This window comes from Acipenser ruthenus, chromosome 51 (genome assembly GCF_902713425.1).
Source record: "Acipenser ruthenus chromosome 51, fAciRut3.2 maternal haplotype, whole genome shotgun sequence".
Taxonomy (NCBI): domain Eukaryota; kingdom Metazoa; phylum Chordata; class Actinopteri; order Acipenseriformes; family Acipenseridae; genus Acipenser; species Acipenser ruthenus.
This window is the reverse complement of record NC_081239.1, coordinates 3417728-3442371: the sequence shown is the minus strand read 5'-3', so window position 1 is coordinate 3442371 and position 24644 is coordinate 3417728. Positions and strand designations below refer to the sequence as shown.

At 42.5% G+C, this 24644-nt stretch overlaps 1 protein-coding gene across 2 annotated transcripts; it reads right to left on the bottom strand.

Annotated features, from left to right (window-relative positions):
• Positions 1–12597: 12597 nt before the first annotated feature.
• Positions 12598–21151, bottom strand: LOC131722746 (zinc finger protein 184-like). 2 transcript variants are annotated; one of them, XM_059015800.1, is made up of 3 exons: positions 20045–21151; positions 17165–17476; positions 12598–15548 (listed from the first exon to the last, which is right to left on the bottom strand). In XM_059015800.1, the coding sequence occupies exons 1-3, from the start codon at positions 20313–20315 to the stop codon at positions 14713–14715; spliced, it is 1419 nt and encodes a 472-aa protein (XP_058871783.1). In that variant the 5' UTR covers positions 20316–21151; the 3' UTR covers positions 12598–14712. The 2 variants fall into 2 exon arrangements, with proteins under 2 accessions (XP_058871783.1, XP_058871782.1); XM_059015799.1 differs by having other exon boundaries at positions 17165–17485; positions 20045–21149.
• Between the last annotated feature and the right edge of the window lie 3493 nt (positions 21152–24644).

Below are 24644 nucleotides of genomic sequence, written 5' to 3'. Positions count from 1 at the left end.
AGCAGCACATTGATATCATTCATCCACTGAATACATGAACACTGCTGATAACTCTACAGAGTCATGAACATCAACGAGCAGCACATTGATATCATTCATCTACTGAATACACGAACACTGCTGATAACTCTACACAGTCATGAACATCAACGAGCAGCACATTGATATCATTCATCTACTGAATACATGAACACTGCTGATAACTCTACAGAGTCATGAACATCAACGAGCAGCACATTGATATCATTCATCTACTGAATACATGAACACTGCTGATAACTCTACACAGTCATGAACATCAACGAGCAGCACATTGATATCATTCATCCACTGAATACATGAACACTGCTGATAACTCTACACAGTCATGAACATCAACGAGCAGCACATTGATATCATTCATCCACTGAATACATGAACACTGCTGATAACTCTACACAGTCATGAACATCAACGAGCAGCACATTGATATCATTCATCCACTGAATACATGAACACTGCTGATGACTCTACACAGTCATGAACACCAATGAGCAGCACAGTGATATCATTCATCTACTGAATACATGAACACTGCTGATAACTCTACACAGTCATGAACACCAACGAGCAGCACAGTGATATCATTCATCTACTGAATACATGAACACTGCTGATAACTCTACACAGTCATGAACACCAACGAGCAGCACGTTGATATCATTCATCTACTGAATACATGAACACTGCTGATAACTCTACAGAGTCATGAACACCAACGAGCAGCACATTGATATCATTCATCTACTGAATACATGAACACTGCTGATAACTCTACACAGTCATGAACACCAATGAGCAGCACATTGATATCATTCATCTACTGAATACATGAACACTGCTGATAACTCTACACAGTCATGAACACCAACGAGCAGCACATTGATATCATTCATCCACTGAATACATGAACACTGCTGATAACTCTACACAGTCATGAACACCAATGAGCAGCACAGTGATATCATTCATCTACTGAATACATGAACACTGCTGATAACTCTACAGAGTCATGAACATCAACGAGCAGCACATTGATATCATTCATCCACTGAATACATGAACACTGCTGATAACTCTACAGAGTCATGAACATCAACGAGCAGCACATTGATATCATTCATCTACTGAATACATGAACACTGCTGATAACTCTACACAGTCATGAACACCAACGAGCAGCACAGTGATATCATTCATCTACTGAATACATGAACACTGCTGATAACTCTACACAGTCATGAACATCAACGAGCAGCACATTGATATCATTCATCTACTGAATACATGAACACTGCTGATAACTCTATACAGTCATGAACACCAACGAGCAGCACATTGATATCATTCATCTACCGAGAATGCAGAAGGAAGGGCATTGTGTGAAACACGTTTCATTTTTCACTGAGGATGAATCTGTAAATCACAAATTCAGCGACAATATTATCGCCCACGGCCTGCCAGCCACTACCAGGACTGCTCCACTAAACCACCCTACATATAATAGAAGTCAGGCTTATTGGTCTGTAGTTACCTGGTTCGGTTTTGTCTCCCTTTTTGTGGATCGGTATTACATTTCTAATTTTCCAGTCTGTCGGTACAACCCTTGTGTCAAGAGACTGTTGCATGATCTTGGTTAGCGGTTTGTAAATAACTTCTTTCATTTCTTTGAGTACTATTGAGAGGATCTCATCTGGCCCAGGTGATTTGTTTATTTTAAGAGCTCCTTGTCCCTTTAACACTTCTGCCTCTGTTATGCTAAAGTTATTTAAAACTGGATAGGAACAGGTCGACATGTGGGGCATGTTGTCCATATCCTCCTTTGTAAAAGCTTGTGAAAAGTAATCATGTAATATATTTGCTATTTTTTTCGTCTATGATTTTGCCATTTGTGTCTCTTAGACATTTAACCTCCTCTTTGAATGTTCTCTTGCTGTTATAATATTGGAAAAACATTTTGGAATTGGTTTTAGCCCCCTTAGCAATATTGATTTTTATCTCTCTCTTGGCCTTTCTAACTTCCTTTTTGACTTGTGTTTGCAGTTCCAAGAACTCTTTCTGTGTGCTTTGTTTTTGGTCCCTTTTAAACACTCTGTAAAGTACCTTTTTTAAGAATATTTTTTTAAATTGATCTTTTGAACCATTTTGGCCATTTTGTTTTAGATTTAGATTTGTCTACTTTTGGGATGTAATTGTTTTGCACGTCTAGTACTACATTTTTAAAAAACATGTGTGGATGTTTTCTCTATTTTACTCCAATCATCTTCTGTTAGTCTCTGTTTCATACCTTCATAGTTTGCTTTTCTAAAATTGTAAACCTTAGCTTTAGTCATTACTTTTTGGTTTTTAAAAAACACTTCAAATGAGACCATGTTATGGTCTGAGATTGCCAATGGCTCTCTGACCTCTGTTTTAGTTATTCTATCTTCATTATTTGAAGTAGTCATTTGTCATTTCCACCATTTCAGTTTTGTCCGTCATGCTCCCCACTGGGTTTTCCCATTTTATATTGGGGAGTTGAAATCCCCCATTAGTATGGCTTCTCCTTTTCTACACGCATTTCTAATGTCATTGTATAACAGATTATTTTGATCGGTATCTGAATATGGCAGTCTATAGCATTTCCTATTGTTATGCCTTTTGAATTTTTGTCCATTATTCTGACCCATATTGATTCTGCATTGTTTTCTTTGTCCTGATTTAACACCTGGGCTTCAAGACTATTTCTTATCTGTAGCGCTACCCCTCTGCCTCTTCTGTCCTGCCTGTCTTTCCTATACAGTGTGTACCCACTAATATTATATTCGTCTCCATCTCTCTCAGAAAACCAAGTTTCTGTAACACCTATCGCATTGTAGTTACTTGTTAGTCCAGTAGCTTCAAGTTCTAACATTTTGTTTCTAAGACTTCTACCATTTAGATAAATACATTCATCTGACTGCTAGTATGTGATGGTTGATTCTAGTGTTTGCAGAGTTGCTAGTCTGTGATGGTTGATTCTAGTGTGTGCAGAGCTGCTAATCTTTGATGGTTGATTCTAGTGCGTGCAGAGCTGCTAGTCTGTGATGGTTGATTCTGGTGTGTGTGCAAAGCTGCTAGTCTTTGATGGTTGATTCTAGTCTGTGCAGAACTGACTGCTAGTCTTTGATGGTTGATCCTAGTGTGTGCAGAGCTGCTAGTCTGTGATGGTTGATTCTAGTGTGTGTGTGCAAAGCTGCTAGTCTTTGATGGTTGATTCTAGTCTGTGCAGAGCTGCTAGTGTTTGATGGATGATTCTTGTGTGTGCAGAGCTGCTAGTCTGTGATGGTTGATTCTGGTGTGTGCAGAGCTGCTAGTCTGTGATCGTTGATTCTAGTGTGTGCAGAGCTGCTAGTCTGTGATGGATGATTCTAGTGTGTGCAGAGCTGCTAGTCTGTGATGGTTGATTCTAGTGTGCACAGAGCTGCTAGTCTTTGGTGGTTGATCCTAGTATGTGCAGAGCTACTAGTCTGTGATGGATGATTCTAGTTTGTGCAGAGCTGCTAGTCTTTGATGGTTGATTCTAGTGTGTGCAGAGTCTGACTGCTAGTCTTTGATGGTTGATTCTAGTGTGTGCACAGCTGCTAGTCTTTGATGGTTGATTCTAGTGTGTGCAGAGCTGCTAGTCTGTGATGGTTGATTCTAGTGTGTGCAGAGCTGCTAGTCTGCAATGGTTGATTCTAGTGTGTGCAGAGCTGCTAATCTTTGATGGTTGATTCTAGTGTGTGCAGAGCTGCTAATCTTTGATGGTTGATTCTAGTGCAGGCAGAGATGCTAGTCTGTGATGGTTGATTCTAGTGTGTGCAGAGCTGCTAGTCTGTGATGGTTGATTCTAGTGTGTGCAGAGCTGCTAATCTTTGATGGTTGATTCTAGTGTGTGCAGAGCTGCTAATCTTTGATGGTTGATTCTAGTGTGTGCAGAGCAGCTAATCTTTGATTGTTGATTCTAGTGTGTGCAGAACTGACTGCTAGTCTTTGATGGATGATTCTAGTGTGTGCAGAGCTGACTACTACTCCTTGATGGTTGATTCTAGTGTGTGCAGAGCTGCTAGTCTTTGATGGTTGATTCTAGTGTGCACCGTGCTGCTAGTTTTTGGTGGTTGATCCTAGTGTGTGCAGAGCTGCTAGTCTGTGATGGTTGATTCTAGTATGTGCAGAGCTGTTAGTCTGTGATGATTGATTCTAGTGTATGTGCAAAGCTGCTAGTCTTTGATGGATGATTCTAGTGTGTGCAGAGCTGCTAGTCTGTGATGGATGATTCTAGTGTGTGCAGAGCTGCTAGTCTGTGATGCATGATTCTAGTGTGTGCAGAGCTGCTAGTCTGATGGATGATTCTAGAGTGTGCAGAGCTGCTAGTCTGTGATGGTTGATTCTAGTATGTGCAGAGCTGTTAGTCTGTGATGATTGATTCTAGTGTATGTGCAAAGCTGCTAGTCTTTGATGGATGATTCTAGTGTGTGCAGAGCTGCTAGTCTGTGATGGATGATTCTAGTGTGTGCAGAGCTGCTAGTCTGTGATGGTTGATTCTAGTGTGTGCAGAGCTGCTAGTCTGATGGATGATTCTAGAGTGTGCAGAGCTGCTAGTCTGTGATGGTTGATTCTAGTGTGTGCAGAGCTGCTAGTCTGTGATGGATGATTCTAGTGTGTGCAGAGCTGCTAGTCTGTGATGGTTGATTCTAGTGTGTGCAGAGCTGCTAGTCTGATGGATGATTCTAGAGTGTGCAGAGCTGCTAGTCTGTGATGGTTGATTCTAGTGTGTGCAGAGCTGCTAGTCTGTGATGGTTGATTCTAGTGTGTGCAGAGCTGCTAGTCTGTGATGGATGATTCTAGTGTGTGCAGAGCTGCTAATCTGTGATGGTTGATTCTAGTGTGTGCAGAGCTGCTAGTCTTTGATGGTTGATTCTAGTGTGTGCTTACCTGCTAATCCTTGATAGTTGTTTCTAGTTTTTTTCTTTTGTATTTTCTTTGTTGTTGCACTTTGGAATCTGCATGTTTAAATCACTGTTTATTTTGTGTGCACACTATTTTGCCATCTGCATGAGCACTTTCCCCACATTAGCAGGAAGTCCCCCCCCAAACCCAGTCCAGTGAATGAGAGTATCCAGGGGGCTATAAAAGATGTAGGAGGAGGGGAGCGGTGTAGGGAAGCAGTCTGGTTGCGGCTGCTGAAGGATAAATGGTTGCTGGAATCATTAAATGGACAGAGAAGAAAAAAAGAAGAGTCTTGGCTACCCTGAAAGAAGGATATTGGCTGTAGGGTAATTAACAGATTTGGATTCTTTTGTTTTGTTGTTTTGGGATTTTGTGCTGCACCAACTTTTTTTTGACTGCTTTTCATGCCAGAAATATAATGAGTTTTGATTGTAAATCTCCCTCCTGGCCTGTGAGGGTGCTAAGCAGCGAAAGTAGAGTTATTTGGACGGGCTGGCCTGACAGTTCTTTCCCCAGGCCGGGAAGTCGGTCAGTCTGGAAGAAGGCGAGACTCTGTTGCAGGAACGTATTGACCCGGAAGGGAAACGAGCTAGCAGCTGTAGACAGTAGAGACAGCTGCACTCGTTTACCAAGGGGTCATGCGTTATGGCATAAAGGGGCCGGAGAATCGTAAATCTTTTCCTTTGCTTGGTTTCAAAGCACATACGGAACTGGAAGGACCGGGAGAGATTCCCTTTGAATTGTATTGGAAAGAATTTGTTAGTGTTTTGTTTGTTTGTAGCACTGTTAGTAATTGTCTTTTGTTTTGTAAATCATTAGACAGCTAACACGTCTCCGTAGCTGTCGCCTTGCGCCAGCACTACCCGGAACAAAAACACCACGGACACTGTTTATTTGTTATCACCCACCTCGAGCACTACTGCACGCATCCAGACTGGTGATTGTGTTTAGTATTATTGTGGGAAGGATAACATGTTTATGGTTTTTGGAAACCATTATTATCATTACCTGCCGAGCTTTACACATTGGTGTGTATTGCCGGAGGATTATTGTTTGGTCACCAGACCAGGATTTATATAAAATAAAGACCCCTTTTCCAAACCGGATTACAGTTTCCTTTGTGTGATTATTCCTGCACTGCATCACCTCTGCACCTGGTTCCACTCAGCAGCCACTTTGCCACAATGCCCCATCATACTGGGCTTTTTCTTTTTTTTTTAAAGCTACCAGACACTGCGAAACTCATTGGGATTGTAGAAAGGCATTTTTTGGAGCTGTATACATATTTTTATTTATTTTTTTGGTCGTGCTTGCGTTTGGCTGGGCTACATTGCAGTGGCTGTCCAGGTTTGAGCAGACGATGCCAGGAGTCCTGTGACCTGTGAAGAGAGAGAAGGGAAGTGATTATTATTTGCTTATTTTTTGGAGACTTTGATATATTACAAACTGTACATCCATAACATATATTTACCCACCCTGAGTTGGCTCTGTGTTCTATCAAGGTACGCCTGAAGCCCACCAGGGTGATACTTACTGGTTCCACATCGGAGATCAAGGTCCAGGGGTCCATTCCAGGGTGATACTTACCTGTCCACTGTTGGGTTCTAGAACCAGAGAGAGAGGGAGATACCTGAGACTCAAAGATAAGGGGAAGTAACCAGCTGGAACACAGGAGTGTATGAAAAAGCTTTACTTACCGTTGTACACGTTTCTGACGGCCTCCTTCTTTGCCCCCCTCCCCCTCTCAGGTTTCCCGGGATCTCCATCTTCCTTTTCTTCAGTGGGTCGGCGTATTGTTGCAGTGGGGTCCATTGGCGGTTTGATATGTGGGATAGTGGATGTCGGGACGAGTGGGCAGCTGAGTGGTTTGGGAACCAACTTTAATTGGACTTCCAATACTTTCACTGGACTTTTTGTGTGGCAGCTAAGCATGAACATTATTTTTATATATATTTTTAGAGACTTTTACCATCAGGAGGTGATTACCTCAGTTTGTATTTTTTTGGGTTCTCCCTCATTTTTAAATGTTTCTGTTTGTTGCGAGTTTGTGTGTGGTTTTTAAAGACCATTTTTACCCTGTTGAGCAACAATAAAATTTGTTTTAACCTACCTGGGTTTCCATTAGTGTGTGTGTTAGACCCCCCAGGGATCAAAATAACCTGTTCCGGGAAGGTTATTACTACTCAGTCATAAAGGTCCTTGCCCTTTTAAAACTCAATGTGGCGTAGTTGGTACTAACCCTTAACGACCTAACCCCCAAACTGTAGATGTTGTGCCTGTGTCCATTAGTGTCCCCAAGGAAAGAGTCGAGGGTGGACAGTCCATTTGTGGTCCAGCCTATGTTGGGATGATCAGGGATGGCCCATCTGTGCACAATGTGGTAAGAGTGGCAACAGTAGATGGAACTGCTCATACCAGCCCTTTAAACTAAGACACCCGGCCACAGTAGTGCAAGTGGACAAGAGGACTGACCAGGAAGGGGGGTCAATAGAAGAGCCCATGTTACTTGGGGAATGTCCGGGGGTGGAAGTACAGATTCGTGGGGTGAAGTTACCATGCTTGTTGGATACGGGGTCACAGGTTACTCTGTTTAGTAAAACTTTTCTTTCAGAAATGGCTGGGTCAGGAATCAATGAAGGGGACTACTGATATCTCATGGATGAAGTTACATGCTGCTAATGGACTTCATATTCCGTATATATATTCAAGGAGGCTTTGTGGTCCAGTGGTTAAAGAAATGGGCTTGTAACCAGGAGGTCCCCAGTTCAAATCCCACCTCAGCCACTGACTCATTGTGTGACCCTGAGCAAGTCACTTAACCTCCTTGTGCTCCGTCTTTCGGGTGAGATGTAATTGTAAGTGACCCTACAGCTGATGCATAGTTCACACACCCGAGTCTCTGTAAGTCGCCTTGAATAAAGGCATCTGCTAAATAAACAAATAATAATAATATAGGGTTGTGACAGTCGGTGACGTCACGGCAGAAGCAGGAAGGTAAAGCACTGACACCAGGCACTGCAGTTTTTAAAGAAAGACGAGGCTGGCTGCCGTTTTATTTAAATAATACAAAAATAAATAAAATATTTTAACAAAAAGAAACTTGCTCACAGAGCGAAAATAAATAATTAAACAAAACAAGTCTCGAACACAAAATATAACACAACACAGGTCAGGCTGGGCAGACTGCCTTCACTGTTCCTATGTCTTTTAAATAAAGTTTCGTTTTTTTCTCTCGCTACGCTCGCTCTCTCTTCAATGCTACAAGGGTATGCAGTTTTGGATTTTGTTATAGGAGGAGTGGAAGTTCTGAATCGTGGAATCGTCATCGTAGAAGACAGTAACATGAGCTCAGAAAATGGGATCCTGGGAATGAACGTGATCAGTCACTGTTGGGAGAGTTATTTGGAGGAGTTGTTCCCAGACTGAGGAGCTTTGAATCGGCCGTGTCGACCAAAGCGAGGGTGAGTAGAATAAGGCTTTCGCCGTTTACAGGAGGGTGGAGCGAGAAGCAGCCCCCGACGGGAAGGTGGGGACTGCTCGTCTAACTCGGCAACAACCAGTGCAGATACCCCCGGAGAGTGAGATGGTGGTCTGGGCACAAGTGATCGAGTACCTGGCCTCCTCAGAATACTGTGCTTTGGTGGAAGCGGGAGAAGGTGACACTGAGTGGCAGGTGGCACGCACCCTAGCATGGGTAAGACAGTGCAGAATACCACTCTGACTTCGCAATGTAAACCCTTACCCAATTGAAGTCCTCCAACAACGCCCCCTGGCGACCGGATTTAAAATTTATCTTGTGGATGTACGGATCGTGATCTTGTCTTACAGTACCTTCAGCCTTATGTGGTAGAGGTGATTGTCCGCCCTATACACTCGCTTGCGACTGAAGAGGAATTAAACTTGATTTTTGAGGGCGATGGGCTCACCCCTGCCCAGCAAGAGAGGCTGGATGGCCTGCTGTGACGCTGGAAGAAGGTGTTTGCAATACATGAAGAGGATTTTGGACGGACCGATGCCGTCCTCCATAATATCCCCACTAAGAGGAGCCCCCCCTCCCGGGAAATGTTATAGATCGATTCCGACTGGCCTGTACCAGGAGTTGAGGACGCTACTACTGACAATGATTGATCAGGGGGTGCTCAGGGAGAGCAGTAGCCCTTGGGCCGCTCCTGTATTCTTAGTAAAGAAAAAGGACAGTTCCTGGAGATTCTGTGTAGACTACAGGAAGCTGAATGCTCTGACCCATAAGGACACATACCCACTCCCTTGGATAGAAGAGTCCCTGATGAACCTTACAAGGGCTGAATGGTTTTCCACCTTGGATCTAGCCAGTGGATAGTGGCAAGTGGAAGTAGACCCCCGCGATTGGGAGAAGACAGCATTCACGACACCCCTTGGCTTGTACGAGTTTAAGCGGATGCCGTTTGGGCTGTGCAATGCGCCTGCCACATTTCAAAAGCTGATGCAACGCTGTCTAGGAGGTCAGGTAAATGACTCCCTATTGATTTACCTAGATGATGTGATCATTTATTTCCCTACTTTCGAAGCTCACCTGCTTCATTTAGAACAGGTATTTCAGAAACTGTGGGACCATGGGTTGAAGTTACAACCCAAGTGCACGCTGTTCCAACGGGAAGTCCGTTACTTGGGGCATCGAGTGAGCCAAGCAGGGGTGTCCACCGATCCAGAGAGGTTGACCGTTGTCCAAGATTGGCCCCCACCTTCGACCGTACAACAGGTACGTTAATTTCTTGGATTTGTTGGCTATTACCAGCGGTTTATTCCAGCGTTCACCAAGATAGACACCCCATTACATATGCTGCTGAGCGGGACTGCTGCCTTGGGAAAGAAGGCGGCTGCAGTAGAATGGACCCCACAATGTCAGCCCGCCTTTGAGGAGCTGAAGATGGTGCTGGTAAGTGCCCCTATCTTGGCTTATGCCGATTTTACTGCACTATTCCGGTTATACACAGATGCCAGCTTAAATGGATTGGGAGCCATGCTGGCACAGGTTCAAGAGGGGCGAGAAAGAGTGATTTCATATGCCAGTCAGAGTTTGCACCCCGCCGAGAAGAATGATAAGAATTATAGCTCATTTAAATTTGAATTATTAGCACTAAAGTGGGCTATAACTGATACGTTTAAAGACTATCTGTGGAGTTTACTGTGTTCACCGACAACAATCCCTTAGTGCATTTGGATACGGCTCGATTTGGCGCAACAGAACAGCGGTGGGTGGCACAACTGGAGAATTTCACCTCTGGAATTACAAATCGTAATGTAGATATTCTCTCTAGGCTTCCTGGGGAGCTTGAGACTCAAGTTGCCCCAGTACAGGTGGAACCCCTGGGTGAAGGAAGAGCACCCCCATCCGTGGAGAACACTGAGACCCAAGTGTCCGACTTCCTGTGAGAAGAGTGGCACGACAGGATCCAGCCGTTCAGCTGGTTCATACCTGGCAGGAACAAGGAACCCCCCCCAGAGGTTCAGACCCGTACTACAGCACCACCCAAGGCTCGGAGATTGTTACAGGAGTGGGACCGGCTGTGTGTGGAAGGATATGTCCTAGTGAGGAGGGAAGTTGGAATGACTACGGGAGAGGCCCGGATACAGATTGTGGTTCCGCAGTGTCAAGGCCACTGGGTCTGGGAGAAGTACCACAAGGCCTTCGGACATGTCACCAGTGCAAAGATTCTGTCAGTGCTTCGGCAGAGGTTCTACTGGTACGGCATGGGGGAAGATGCCAAGCGATGGACCACGGAGTGCCCCCAGTGTATTTTAACAAGGCCCAACCGGAGGTGAGAGCCCCCCTTGTTTCTATTGCCACTTCTTACCCTATGGAGGTAGTGACGATTGATTATATCTGTTTTTAGGCCATGCTGGAGATACTTACCCTTATATACTAGTCATGGTCGACTTGTTTTCTAGATTCGTCTGGGCTATACCCACTAGAGATCAGACCGCACAGACCACAGTAAAAGCTCTATGGAAAGCCATAATTCAGCCTTTTGGATGTCCGGAGTGTATCCACTCCGACCGTGGGGCCACATTCGAGTCAGAATTGGTGCAAGAACTAAGCAGGGTGTATGGCTTTCAGAAAAGCCACACCACCCTGTACCATCCACAAGGGAACGGGGCTTGTGAGAGACTTAATCAAACACTTTTGTCTTTGTTAGCATCTTTGAGGGAGGATGAACAACACTTTTGGGCAGATAAGCTGCCGGAATTGGTACATGCCTATAACAATTCTGTTCACGAGAGTACAGGACTAACCCTTTTTTATGTGATGTTTGGATGCCATGCCCGTCTCCCTGTGGATCTAGTAATCGGAACGATCCTGACAAGGAATCCCCAGACCTTGAGAGGATGGGTTCAGTTCCATCATAAAACATTAGAGTGAGCATATGGCATGGTGCGGGAAACTGCACAGAGACAACAGTGGCGGGATGAAGAGCGCTATAACCAGCAGGCCCGAGATGCCCCGCTATTACCAGGCGAGCAGGTCCTGGTGAGAAACTTCTGACGAAGAGCTAGGGGTAAGTTAGCACCCAGTTGGAACTCTAACCCCTTTATAATCATTGCCCCTGTAGGTCCAGGAAATCCAGTGTATCGAGTGTGGCCTGAGCATCAAGAAGGACCTGAAAAGACCATATCATAAACAATTTGAGAGCATGCCCATGGACTACGAGTTCTCCCGAAACCCGTTGTACACATTTCTGACGGCCTCTTTTCTTTGTCCCCCCTTCCCCCTCTCAGGTTTCCCAGGATCTCCATCTTCCTTTTCTTCAGTGGGTCGGCGTATTGTTGCAGTGAGGTCCATTGGCGGTTTGATATGTGGGATAGTGGATGTTGGGACGAGTGGGCAGCTGAGTGGTTTAGGAACCAAGTTCACAGCTCCTGAAACCTGAGATCTGCTTGTCTGGTGAGCACTACAATTTCATACAAAACATTTCTGATGAATATCAGTATCACTAGTTAAGTAGGTAACTACATTTAAACTGGTGCATTTTAAAACAATCATTATACCACTTTGAGAGTAAAACTGATAAGGAGTTCCAGCTTAAGAATGTACAAAACACTTAATAAATGAAACTCTAATAAAAATCACACAACACGTCTTTATTGTTACACAAACTATTTTACTGCTGTCGGGAAACTGATGTAGAACTAACCTAAGATCCTGTTTGCATTATGAAATACCCTTATCAAACTGACTTGAAGTTTAGGGCTGGACAGCTACAGGGTCTGTGTTAAGACACCATTTAAAACAATAAAAGGCACAGAAGAGCTGATACCGTTATACCTGGACAAGTTTATGTGGAGAGAAAGGTACGGCAGGAATTGTCTACATGCATTTATAAATACTGCATGAGATCACACAGCTGTGCAAGGGGTGCGACCCACATCTAAAAAGAAAAATAAAAGCTGAAAGTTGAAGATATCTTTTAAGAACTATTTCTTTTCACAATGAGATAGGCAAATTCTGTAGTTTAGGGAGAAGGAGCAGAGCGATAGAGAAATCAGAATGGTGAGTTTTGCATAGTGTAACAAAGCTTCACTCTCCGCGGTTCGCTGCTCCTTTAAAATCAGACACAACACACAGGAATGGAGGTTTTAAAGCACTTTTGCGCTATTTTTTAATAATAACAAAAACAAAATAAACGAAACAAACACCTAGCTCTTGAGCACAAACTGAACATAACACAGGAACCTAAACTATCTTGCAGGACGGCTAAGCCGTTTACCTGCCAATCAAACAAAACACACAAACAAAACAAACCACACAGGTTTAACACAGATCAAAAAGGTTATCACTACCTTTTCCTTTTTATACGCTTGTGCACACTGTCAAGCAGGCTCTCCACACAGCAGCCTAAAGCAGACTGACTGTTTCCCTTTTATACCCTGCACCAGGCTCTAATTTTCAATAATTGCCCGGTGCAGGAGATAATTAAAGAAACCAGTAAAACAATTAACAAAATAATTAAACAATTAAACAAAAAGTGCATATAGGGAGGAATCAGAACCTCTCCCTGCTATCTTACAATTGATTTGAATACTCATTTTGTAGTGAATGATACCTCATGTTCCAGGGACAGCCTCTTGTGTAGCCACTCCAACACCATCACTATCAATATCATCTTCCACAGCTGTTAGCAGATTTGGTATCCTTGACTTTATTAGGCTGTAAATCTGGGGCAGAGGTTGTGCATGCTCTCCAGATGAATGCTGCTGGCATTGCTTTGTAACAGCATTGCATGTTTCTACTTTCAGCCTCTTCCACAGATAGTGGTGGTGCACAGCATTTATGGAAATCTGTTAAAGAGAATGTAGTTCTGGGATTTTAAAATGGCATCAGAACTACATTTCCCAGTGCCTAGTGCTGCTAATAAAGCCAGCAATGAGAACCATCTGGGTCAATTGCAACAAACATAGTACAGAGCTGCATACTAAGTTGCGGACCAACTAATCATAATCTACTTCAAACAAAAGATGTAGGCATTGTTGCTAAAAGTCCCATTTCCAAGTATTGAAAATGCCTGCTCTGTCTTCCATTCCTGATTCTGCAGTTTATAAATCCTTGATCCCCGATTCTAACTTCCATGCAGTCGTGTGAGATTGCTGTTTAAAATCTCACAACCTTGTATCTAAAACACTACAAATAATAATGACTTGAAACTACAGATCAATAGAATATCTGACAAGTGCATTTCCCAAAAACATAAATAATAAAAAGTTAGAACAAACTTGTAACAGCGGGGAACATTTTACAGGACATTGTAGAATTGAAATGGGCTTTAAAGCAACATCAAGTTGTAAAAAGTATTTTTATAAATCATAGAGCTATATAAAACTTAATGACAAAATATGTTTATTATTATTTGTTTATTTAGCAGACACCTTTATCCAAGGCGACTTACAGAGACTAGGAAAGAGAAACTTGCAAACATAATAACAATCTATTTAATATATTATGTAAAAGATCTCCACCCACTCGGGTTCGTTGCCCCTTTAAAAATAGACCCAACACACAGAAATGGATTTTAAGTGCTGGTGCGCTATTTTTAATAAACACAAAAATCAAACAAAACACACAAAATAAACACCTAACACACAGGAACACCCTGGCTAACACGGGACAGCTACGCTGTTTCCCTATCCTTACAAAACACACTGGTTTTATACAGCACTTACTTTTTAGCTCATGACTGCCAGGAAGCAGAGCACACCTTTCTGCCTCCTTCTCCTCAGCAGCCTTGAGCAGACTAGCTGCCTCTCTTAAATACCCTGCACCTGGTTTTAATTTAACAATAGCTACCAGGTGCAGGGGATAATTAATAATAAAACAATTAACAAATCAATGAAACAATAAACCAAAACAATTAAACTAAACAAATGTGCATTCCACACATGTTTTCCACTCAGGGAGGCTTTAACCCCCTCCCTGCTGTGTTACAATTACTAATGTGACGTAACACAATCCGAATGCTCAACAAGACGATGAATACAAGATGTACTCGTTCATATTTGTGGTCCGTGAGCTGCACAAATTGTGATTAGTGGTGACCGTATTTATCAAGCAAGTTTATTCTTTTGTTTTCAGTCAAATGTCCTTCTGTTGTTTAGGGGTCACCAAGTGTCTGCAATTCTGATAAAGTTCTCGAGTCCTGTAAGAGCCAGCAACTGACTTAACTTCTTCACACATTAAGTGCAGGGATACGATTACACACCTGTGTGAATTTTAAGGTGTCTTTTAAGGTTTCCAAACAGGATGAATCTCTTCCCACAAACATCACAGTGATAAGGTTTCTCTCCTGTGTGAATTTTATGGTGTCTTTTAAGGTCTCCTAACTGGCTGAATCTTTTCCCACAAACAGCACAGTGATAAGGTTTCTCTCCTGTGTGAATTTTATGGTGTCTTTTAAGGTCTCCTAACTGGCTGAATCTCTTCCCACAAACATCACAGTGATGAGGTTTCACTCCTGTGTGAATGGCCTTGTGTTTTTTAAGGTTTCCTATGTGACTGAATGTCTTCCCACACTCAGTGCAGTAATAAGGTTTCTCTCCTATGTTAATGCGCTGGTGTGAATGAAGATGTCCTAATTGTGTGAAACTCTTATCACTGGACTGTATGTGGGATGGTTTCTCGCCTGTGTGAATGTGCTGGTGTCTTTTAAGCAGTGATATATGATTGAAACTCTTCCCACAATCAGCCCAGGAAAATGTAGTCCCTCCTGTGGGATTTCCCTTGTGAGTTTCAGGAACGTCTAATTGACAGGAACTCTTCCCACCTTTAACAGAATGAGGCAAGGTCTTCAAGCTGCCCTGGGTTGCAGAATTGTTAAAACATACAGAATGTGCCGTCTCTGTACTCTCCACAGTAAGTGGGTGTCTGTCTTGTAAAGAAGGGATTTTAACTGAGTGAGTTCTCAATGTCTTCACATATTCTTCTTGGGGTGTTGTTTCTCTGTGTTTCTTGAACTGTGGTTTGCCTCTAGAAGAGTTTTTGCACTGGGGTGATGCAGTGGAGTCACGTTCTCCTTCATCTACTTTAGAAGCTAAAGAAAGAAAGAGAAGAGAAACAAAGTTATTGTACAGCATTCTTCCACATGCACTGTTCTGCAGGGCTTCATGTCATAAACATGACAACTACAGTGAACTCTGATGACTGTGTACTGAGCGAATCCACTTCATATCACACCTATTCATGTCAGCCTCCTTTTACTGTTACCATATTCAGGAATGTAGATAAATGCTGGGAGCCGGAAAAAATCCATGGCTATGTCATAACATTCCTGACTATTTTGATGAGATGTTCCTGGAAAAACACAAACGCTTTGTACCGGTGTTCTGTCTCTGTGTTGAAGACAAGTGAATGAGCAGTTCAGTGATTGGCTGCTTGAGATGAGGCGGATTCGTTTACCAGCTAGTGTCCCTCAAGTGTCAGCCACAGCAAGAATGATGTCAACATGCCAGACACGTGGTATATGAAAACCAACCTGGTTTTACGTTTAAATTAGAATATTTTAAATCAAGCCAACAGCGCGTCATGAAAAATCCTGACTATATAGAACCGAGTTATTTAGTACCTGCATTTTGATAGTACTGCTATTTATGTAATATTTTAATTTGTTTTTTGAGAATTAATATTTGCTTCTAAAAACAGAAATTCCATTTGCAACCCCATGCCCTGCACCTTGCCTTTTTTATTCTACCTGTATCAAAGACACACAATATGTAGAACTATGTAAGTCTAGAGGGGGGGTGTTTTTCCACAACAAATTTCTCTTTTTATGATTTTTGTGTAAAATATCTGTAAGCAAAGATCCAGTAAAACTACAATTCCCAGAATCCACCTCACAGCTGAAACTGATTCACTGGTCTGCTGTACAGAACCAGTCCACACACATACTTACTGTACTGTGACAATAACAACACAGCAATGCTTACTGTGAGACACACAAGAGTCAAATGTGGCAGTGCGAGCAAACATTACAGTCCCTGGGACAGTTGTAGTGAGATGAGCTTTTAAACATGATATTATATTTGAATAAAGTGTAAGAAATAAAATAAGACTGACGGGTCATACAATACGGGTTCACTCTCATTGTGGCGATGCTGCTGCATACTCTCCACAGAAATTCTCTACTGAAATGTTTCTTCTGGGGACGCTAAGCAACCCGACTGGATTTGACATCACCCAGTGATGGGACATGTGATCCCTGGAGCTCTGTACAGCTGTGGGAGCAGCACAACTGCAAACAGTCTACCAGAAATGGGGAAAGGCACAGATCTAACACAGGGGTGTGCAAAGCTGGCCCTTCCACTCATGATCTTTGTTCCAACCCTGTTTGAAGTTGTTTAATTGAACCAATTAAACCTCCATCCAGGCACAGGAGTAGCACTTTATAGAAGTGAACCTGTTCAATGTGGAGCGGAATGGCCTCCAGGAGCGTGATTGGACATCGCTGATCTAACAGCATTCTAAAGAGGCGTGGCAGTGGCTGCACATCTAGCAGGTGCCTCAGGAACAAGCACAGTTATGTCCTTGTTGACATAGTGGTTGGGTAATTCCCCCTGGTTAAAATATGAATCTCAAGCACACTGCTGGTGTTCAGTACCAGGTTCTGCAGGATGAATAGGCAGCTCAATGCTGCTTGTTTTGTATGATTACCTCTAAATCCCAGTTCACATTCAGATGGAGAATCATCACACAGGTTTAATCCCAGCTTGTTGTTCTCCTCAAGTGTACAGACATTATTTTCAGTAGGAAGTTCCTCTGCGATGGGGACACATTCCTGCTGTATGAATTCCTCTTTGATAGGAACACATTCCTGTTCAGGGACGTCTTCATCTTTAACAAATGTCAGCTCTGTAACCTGCATTAGACTTGGACACCACTCCTGGTCAAAGGTATCCTCTTGTTTGTAAACTGCTTCTATCTTTGGCCCTTTCTGTGCTTCAGATTCGGGGATAGCGTGGCTCTCTATGGGATCTGTGGGAAACAAAATTGTATAACATTACAACTCTTTCTTACTAGCTAGACTCTTCACAAAGCCAGACCCTTGTCAGAATGCTACTGTCACCGGGTCTAAGAGGAGCTATTTCTCTTATTTATTTATTTATTTATTTATTCTTAAATTAATACAATTACTTTACACTGTTTTTAACTCCCCAATTAAAACACATTTCCCTTGTAGCAGGAAACCTCACAACAGCTGAGGACAACAGAGGCAAGTCTTAGCAAAGGGTCTAAGGAATGTCTTTCTGTGCTCAAACTGTATTGTGATAATGGTTTGGATGGAAACTGTCAACACAGAATACAAGTTTCAATGTGTCATTGGGCAGCAGTGTGGAGTAGTGGTTAGGGCTCTGGGCTCTGGACTCTTGACTGGAGGGTTGAGGGTTCAATCCCAGGTGGAGGACACTGCTCCTGTACCCTTGAGCAAGGTACTTTACCTAGATTGCTCCAGTAAAAAGCCAACTGTATAAATGGGTAAAAAAAGGGATATCTGTATAATGTGATATCTTGTAACAATTGTAAATCGCCTTGGATAAGGGCGTCTGCTTAGAAATAAATAATAATAAATACAATGAGCAGACAAGGGGCTGCAGCAGGAGAGCTGCTTATTCTCAAAGCAGTTTCATGTAAACAAGTGATTTACACAATTCTGACTTTTCAAAGTGCAGCAATATGTTTTTTTGTACAAACTCCACCTGTGTAATAATCATTAGTAACAACATTGGAAGCTTACTTGTGCAACGTCATGTGAACTGTAGCTATACTTCCAATCACATCCCTTCTAGTATTACAATACATTTGTAATGGTGTGGCTCTCCCTATTGCATGCATCCTCTGCTCTTAAATAATAACCTGTATTAGTAAATGTCTGGATTTTTAACAATATGAGAGATCGCTTCCTAATTCTGTTATACTCTGTATTAGTAAGTGTCTGGATTTTAAACAATATGAGCGATTGTTTCCTAATTCTGTTATACCCTGTATTAGTAAGTGTCTGGATTTTAAACAATATGAGAGATCGTTTCCTAATTCTGTTATACTCTGTATTAGTAAGTGTCTGGATTTTAAACAATATGAGAGATCGTTTCCTAATTCTGTTATACTCTGTATTAGTAAGTGTCTGGGTTTTAAACAATATGAGCGATCGTTTCCTAATTCTGTTATACTCTGTATTAGTAAGTGTCTGGATTTTAAACAATATGAGAGATCGTTTCCTAATTCTGTTATACTCTGTATTAGTAAGTGTCTGGATTTTAAACAATATGAGCGATCGTTTCCTAATTCTGTTATACTCTGTATTAGTAAGTGTCTGTGTTTTAAACAATATGAGAGATCGTTTCCTAATTCTGTTATACTCTGTATTAGTAAGTGTCTGGATTTTAAACAATATGAGCGATCGTTTCCTAATTCTGTTATACTCTGTATTAGTAAGTGTCTGGATTTTAAACAATATGAGCGATCGCTTCCTAATTCTGTTATACTCTGTATTAGTAAGTGTCTGGATTTTAAACAATATGAGCGATCGTTTCCTAATTCTGTTATACTCTGTATTAGTAAGTGTCTGGATTTTAAACAATAAGAGCGATCGTTTCCTAATTCTGTTTACTATCAGCTGAACAAAGTACTTTATTTATTCATTTTATGGTTAGAATTTTTCTAACTGCAGCATCACGCTGTTTTGAGCAAATGATACATCTTAATAACAGAATAACAAACACCATTATAGTACAACATATACTATACCACTATCCATTCTTAATAATACACACTGTTATAGTATAATATATACTATACCACTATCCATTCTTAATAATACACACTATTATAGTATAATATACTGAACCACTATCCATTGTTAATAATAGAATAATACAGACTGTTATAGTATAATATATACTGAACCACTATCCATTCTTAATAATGCACTGTTATAATATATACTGGTACAGGCAGGGTGCTGCTCCACCCCCTTTATTCACCCAGTTAGATCTGGAAAGATCGCTGTAAATGTGTGTGTGGAACAATAAGGAAACAGGACTAAAGCGACTGTACCAAAGACAAACACAGCACTGGAGCTGAAGACAATGAAACCATTCATCTAAAAACAGATGTGCTGCTGGGTGTTGATATGAGGTCCCAAATCATTATTCTAAAGCTCTGCAATATGGTCTGTGACTCTCAGTGAGACTCTATACAAGACATCACTTTACCTGAAAGACACCATTTGAGGCTCTCTAATTACAGACTGGTTAAGACTTATATAGTACTTTCTTAGTTTCTAGAATACCTATTTAAATATGAATTAGACTAGGTTTGATACACTACGTTCTTATAGTCTATAAAATAACACAATGCCTCAATTAGACTCCTTATAACCAATATTAGGACAGAGCTGTGCTATTAACAGCGCTTATAGTAATCAAACAGTTTAAAACGTGTCTGAAGAGAGATTCGACCCAAGATCTTTCCAGTAGAAGGTGGTTTGAGGTGTTGGATTGACCGAGCAATACCACACAATAAAACCAATCTTACCTTGAAATATGAAAGGCTGTTTAATGTCTGCATCTGCAGCGTTTATACACCCTCGCACGGCTTTCAGCTGGCTCTCTGATATTTCCAATCTCAGCTTCAGACTTTCATTCTCTCTCTTCATTCCAGACATTTCCTCTTGTAATTCAGTGAATTTGCTGCAGACAGCTTCAGTAATCGCGCACACGACGCTGTCTGCAGCCGCTTTCACTGCGAGCTCGACGGTGGAGGCGAGCTCGTCTTGAAACCACGACACGGAGACACTGACGTCCATCTTCACTGGTTTTAGTTTGAGACTGGTCTAGCGGAATCTTCTTTTCATTCAGAAACACCGTCTTCGGTTTGTATTTAGTAAGATATATTTGTTTTTACCGTAGCCTCCGCATTCAAACATATTCATCACTTCTCTGGTGTGATAAATAACTGACACAAACAACAGACTTTATTAAAGGGATTATTTCCTTTTCCAAGAACCCCGTGCAGGTAATAAACAAACACAATACTCAAAAATTACCTAAAAAAAAAAACATTTCAACCCAAACTAAACACCTTAAACAGTGTGTTGTAAAATCACCAGTGACTGCAGCCACCTCTCTCCACGTAAACAAAGCAAACCTTTCTATTTCCGGTACTGAAATGGGAGCGTCACTAGCAGAAGGCGTGGCTGGGTGGAACCGCCGCGTATGATTGGCTCTTTGGCCTCCCTATGGAAGCGAGGGCGGGTCGAGGCGGTTCTGAAACTGGATCGCAGAGTCTCCATGTCGGCTCTGTGAGCGCTGTGTTGGATGCGATGCTGACACTGCGCGGAATCCGACATGGAGGCAGATTCGACTGTCTCTGCTGAGAGTGTTACATCATCAGAAAGCAGAGACAGCGCAGCTCGTTAACATCCCCAAACAATATGCTTTTGACAACACCTATTAACTTGCGTGCTGGTTTATTACCGTGCTCCGTGCAACCACGTGAGCATCCCCAGTTAGTGCGCTGCTTTCAGTTCGTTGCAATTGACTCGTACTGACGTTGATGTTGTCAAACGCATATTGGTAGTGTTCTTATAACGCAGATTTCCGCTGATCTGCACAGATACGCCTTCTTCGAGGGCCGCTGCGTGACGTCACTAAGCTCCACCCGCTGAAATCTGTGCAGATTCAGCACAGCGCAGCTAGGCTGGCTGCGGCTGTGAACCAAAGAGACGATGCAGAGACCACGAGTGAGCTGCAAATCGTAATTGAAAAACTACTGCTGCCCCCTTGTGAGTGGAGGGGAACGACATGTTATCTTTACGCCTTGTCAACGCTGTATTAAATACATGGTAACAGTTTAAAACAAGCGTCTGTTCATATGTAATGCATGATGAATTGCAGACACGGAATTACATAATTAGAATTAGAAATGTATTCATCATGAATCCCTATTTTATCATGCTGATAAATAAATTCATACGATTTCCATTACACGAGAGTAGATGTTAAAACTTCATGCTGATTTGAACTCGGCTCTCGCCAAGATAAGCACCAACTAAGACGTAGCTTTACAGTAAACTAATGTGATCCATATGTGTCTCCCTCCATTTACGTTTCCTTCCATATGATGATGTAGATATCCTTCTGTCTGGTGTTAATGGCTGAAGTGTAATGCTGGCTCCAGGGATCAGCTTATTTTGCCTCCCTGGCGCATCAGCACACACAACGGCTGCGATGCTGGCTCCGGGGATCAACCAAAGTGCGGCCTCCCCAGCGCATCAGCATGACAACCGTCTGGATTGAGCTAAGTAGGGTACATCTCTGGGGTTTTCAAGTGGGCACCTTCCATCCTCAGTGTTTCGTCGACTAGCCCACGACACCTCAAGAGGGCTCGACGGTGATTCTGGCGTCCCAGCATCACCCCCCTCCGTCCCCCACTCAACTCAGCCCAGCTTACTTACCTGTCCCCAGCCAGAATCTTTCCGTCTCAACCACAGCCAGTTGCTGCTCCTCTCTGCTGCTTCAGATAAGTTCTTCACTGTGCGACGCAACTCTTGGCCACTGAATCCGACGTCTCTGAGAAACCGGGTTGTAGAGTGTGCCACAAATCCTCGACAACCCACTTCCACTGGGTAAACCCGAACTCTCCATCCTCGCTGTTCCGCTTCAGTGGCTAGTTGAGCATACCGCAGTTTCTTCCTCTCATACGCCTCATCTACAGCATCCTCCCATGGCACTGTTAACTCTACCAGGTGAACAAGGCGTGCTGATCCAGACCACAAGACAATATCTGGTCGAAGGTTAGTGGTGGCAATCTCAGGTGGAAAAATAAGCCGTTGACCAACATCTGCCAGCATATTCCAGTCTCTAGCAGCTTCCAGTTGTCCTGGGCGAGGATTGGTTTTAACACCTTTTCTTGGTGGTTGCTCTCCTGGGCGGAGGAATGTTGTCTTTTGTGTGTAATGTTTTGATGGAACAGGTGGCAACTTATTGGTCATGTTACGCTTGTCTTCCAATGCTAAGGCCAAACATCGCAGCACCTGGTCATGGCGCCAAGTAAACCGTCCTTGGCTGAGAGCCACCTTACATCCTGTCAAAATGTGCCTTAATGTTGCAGGTGATGAACACAAAGGACATGAGGGATCCTCTCCTACCCAGAGGTTTAGTTTCTGTGGTGATGGGAGAACATCATATGTTGACCTGATGAGGAAACTGATCCTGCTCTGTTCCATTGACCATAGGTCTTGCCAGCCAATCTTGCGTTGTTCCACACTCTCCCATCTCATCCATTCTCCCTGTTTGGCCTGGGAAATGGCCTTTATACACCTCATCCTCTCCTCCTGCTTTTGCACCTCGTTGACTACCAGCTTCCTCCTTTGAGCTGGGGCCGCCTTGTGCCATGTAGGAGGAGTTGAACTGAAACCAAGACCCCCTCTTCCATGCTGAACTTGCCCCATGATATCACCAATTCGAAGGGCAGCCTTTGCATCTTCCACAGCTTTCTTTGCCGCCCACTTTCTTCCACTTTTCAACACAGGTGCTGCTTCCCTTACGCATTTATTGCGTGACTCTACTAATGTCATTTCCAGTCTGACCTTGGCGCACTTAAACTCCTCGGTTAGAGCAGAGACTGGTAGCTGCAGTATTCCTTTACCATAAAGTCCCACTCTGCTGAGGCAGCGTGGAACTCCCAACCATTTCCTGATGTATGAACTGATTAAAGCTTCCAGCTTCTCTACTGTTGTCAAAGAAACCTCGTACACAGTCAGTGGCCACAGCAACCTCGGCAGTAGACCAAACTGAAAGCACCAGAGTTTTAGTTTACCTGGTAGAGCGCAGCTGTCTATGCTCTTCAACCCTTCCACTGCTTGTTGTCTAACTTCTCCCACACAAACTGTGTCCTTTAGATCCCCGTCGTACCATCTCCCAAGACTCTTCACTGGCTTCTCAGACACTGTTGGTATTGCCTCACCATTAATGAAGAATGTTTTATCTACTACTTTGCCTTTAATTATAGAGATGCTCCTTGATTTAGTGGGCTTGAATTGCATTCGTGCCCATTCAATGTTATTGGTTAATTTGCCCAATAATCGATTAGTGCAGGCTACTGTTGTAGTCATGGTTGTCATGTCATCCATGTATGCTCGAATTGGTGGTAGTCGCATTCCAGAAGCCAAGCGCTCTCCTCCTACTACCCATTTTGATGCCCTAATGATTACTTCCATTGCCATGGTAAAAGCCAGTGGAGAAATGGTGCATCCTGCCATTATTCCAACCTCTAGGCATTGCCATGTAGTGCTGAATTCTGAAGTTGAAAAACTGAATTGCAAATCTCCAAAATAGGCTTTCACTAAATTTGTTATTGTCATCGGTACACTGAAAAAATCAAATGCTGCCCAAAGTAGTTCATGTGGCACTGAACCATATGCATTAGCCAAATCCAGGAATGTCACATGGAGCTCCTTCCTCTCCTTTTTAGCTGATTGAATTTGTTGCCAGATCACATTGATGTGTTCTAAGCAACCTGGGAAACCTGGAATGCCCGCTTTTTGTATTGAAGTGTCAATGAAGCAGTTCTTTAATAGGTAAGCTGACAATCTCTGAGCAATAATCATGAATTACACACACTCATTTTAAAGTGTTACTCACATAAATACATGAATGAATCAATATAACATATTAATTAATAGTAAATTAACCATAATATACTAATCCATGATAAGTAATGTATACGGTTACATGTATTACATCAAACTGATAATCAGAAACTAACTACAGGATATTTAAACATTACTATGAGGTTATAATGGACTGCACATTAATGCAATTCCCATGTGTGATACATTGTGATAAATTAAATCATTCAATGTAATTACATTTCATTATATACATAAAACAAATAGAATAAGTCATTAATTATGCAACTAGAGTATAAATAGGTGAAGTTGTTGGTAAGTTTCCCAAAGTTTTGGAGAAGCCGTTACTAGTAGCAACGTGATGTCAGACAGAGAGCAGCCAGCTCTGGGATACAAGAGAAATCTCACAATGGAGCAAGGTAAACAGTGGTGTACCACAGGGATCAGTATTAGGTCCTCTGCTATTCCTAATCTACATTAATGATTTAGATTCTGGTATAGTAA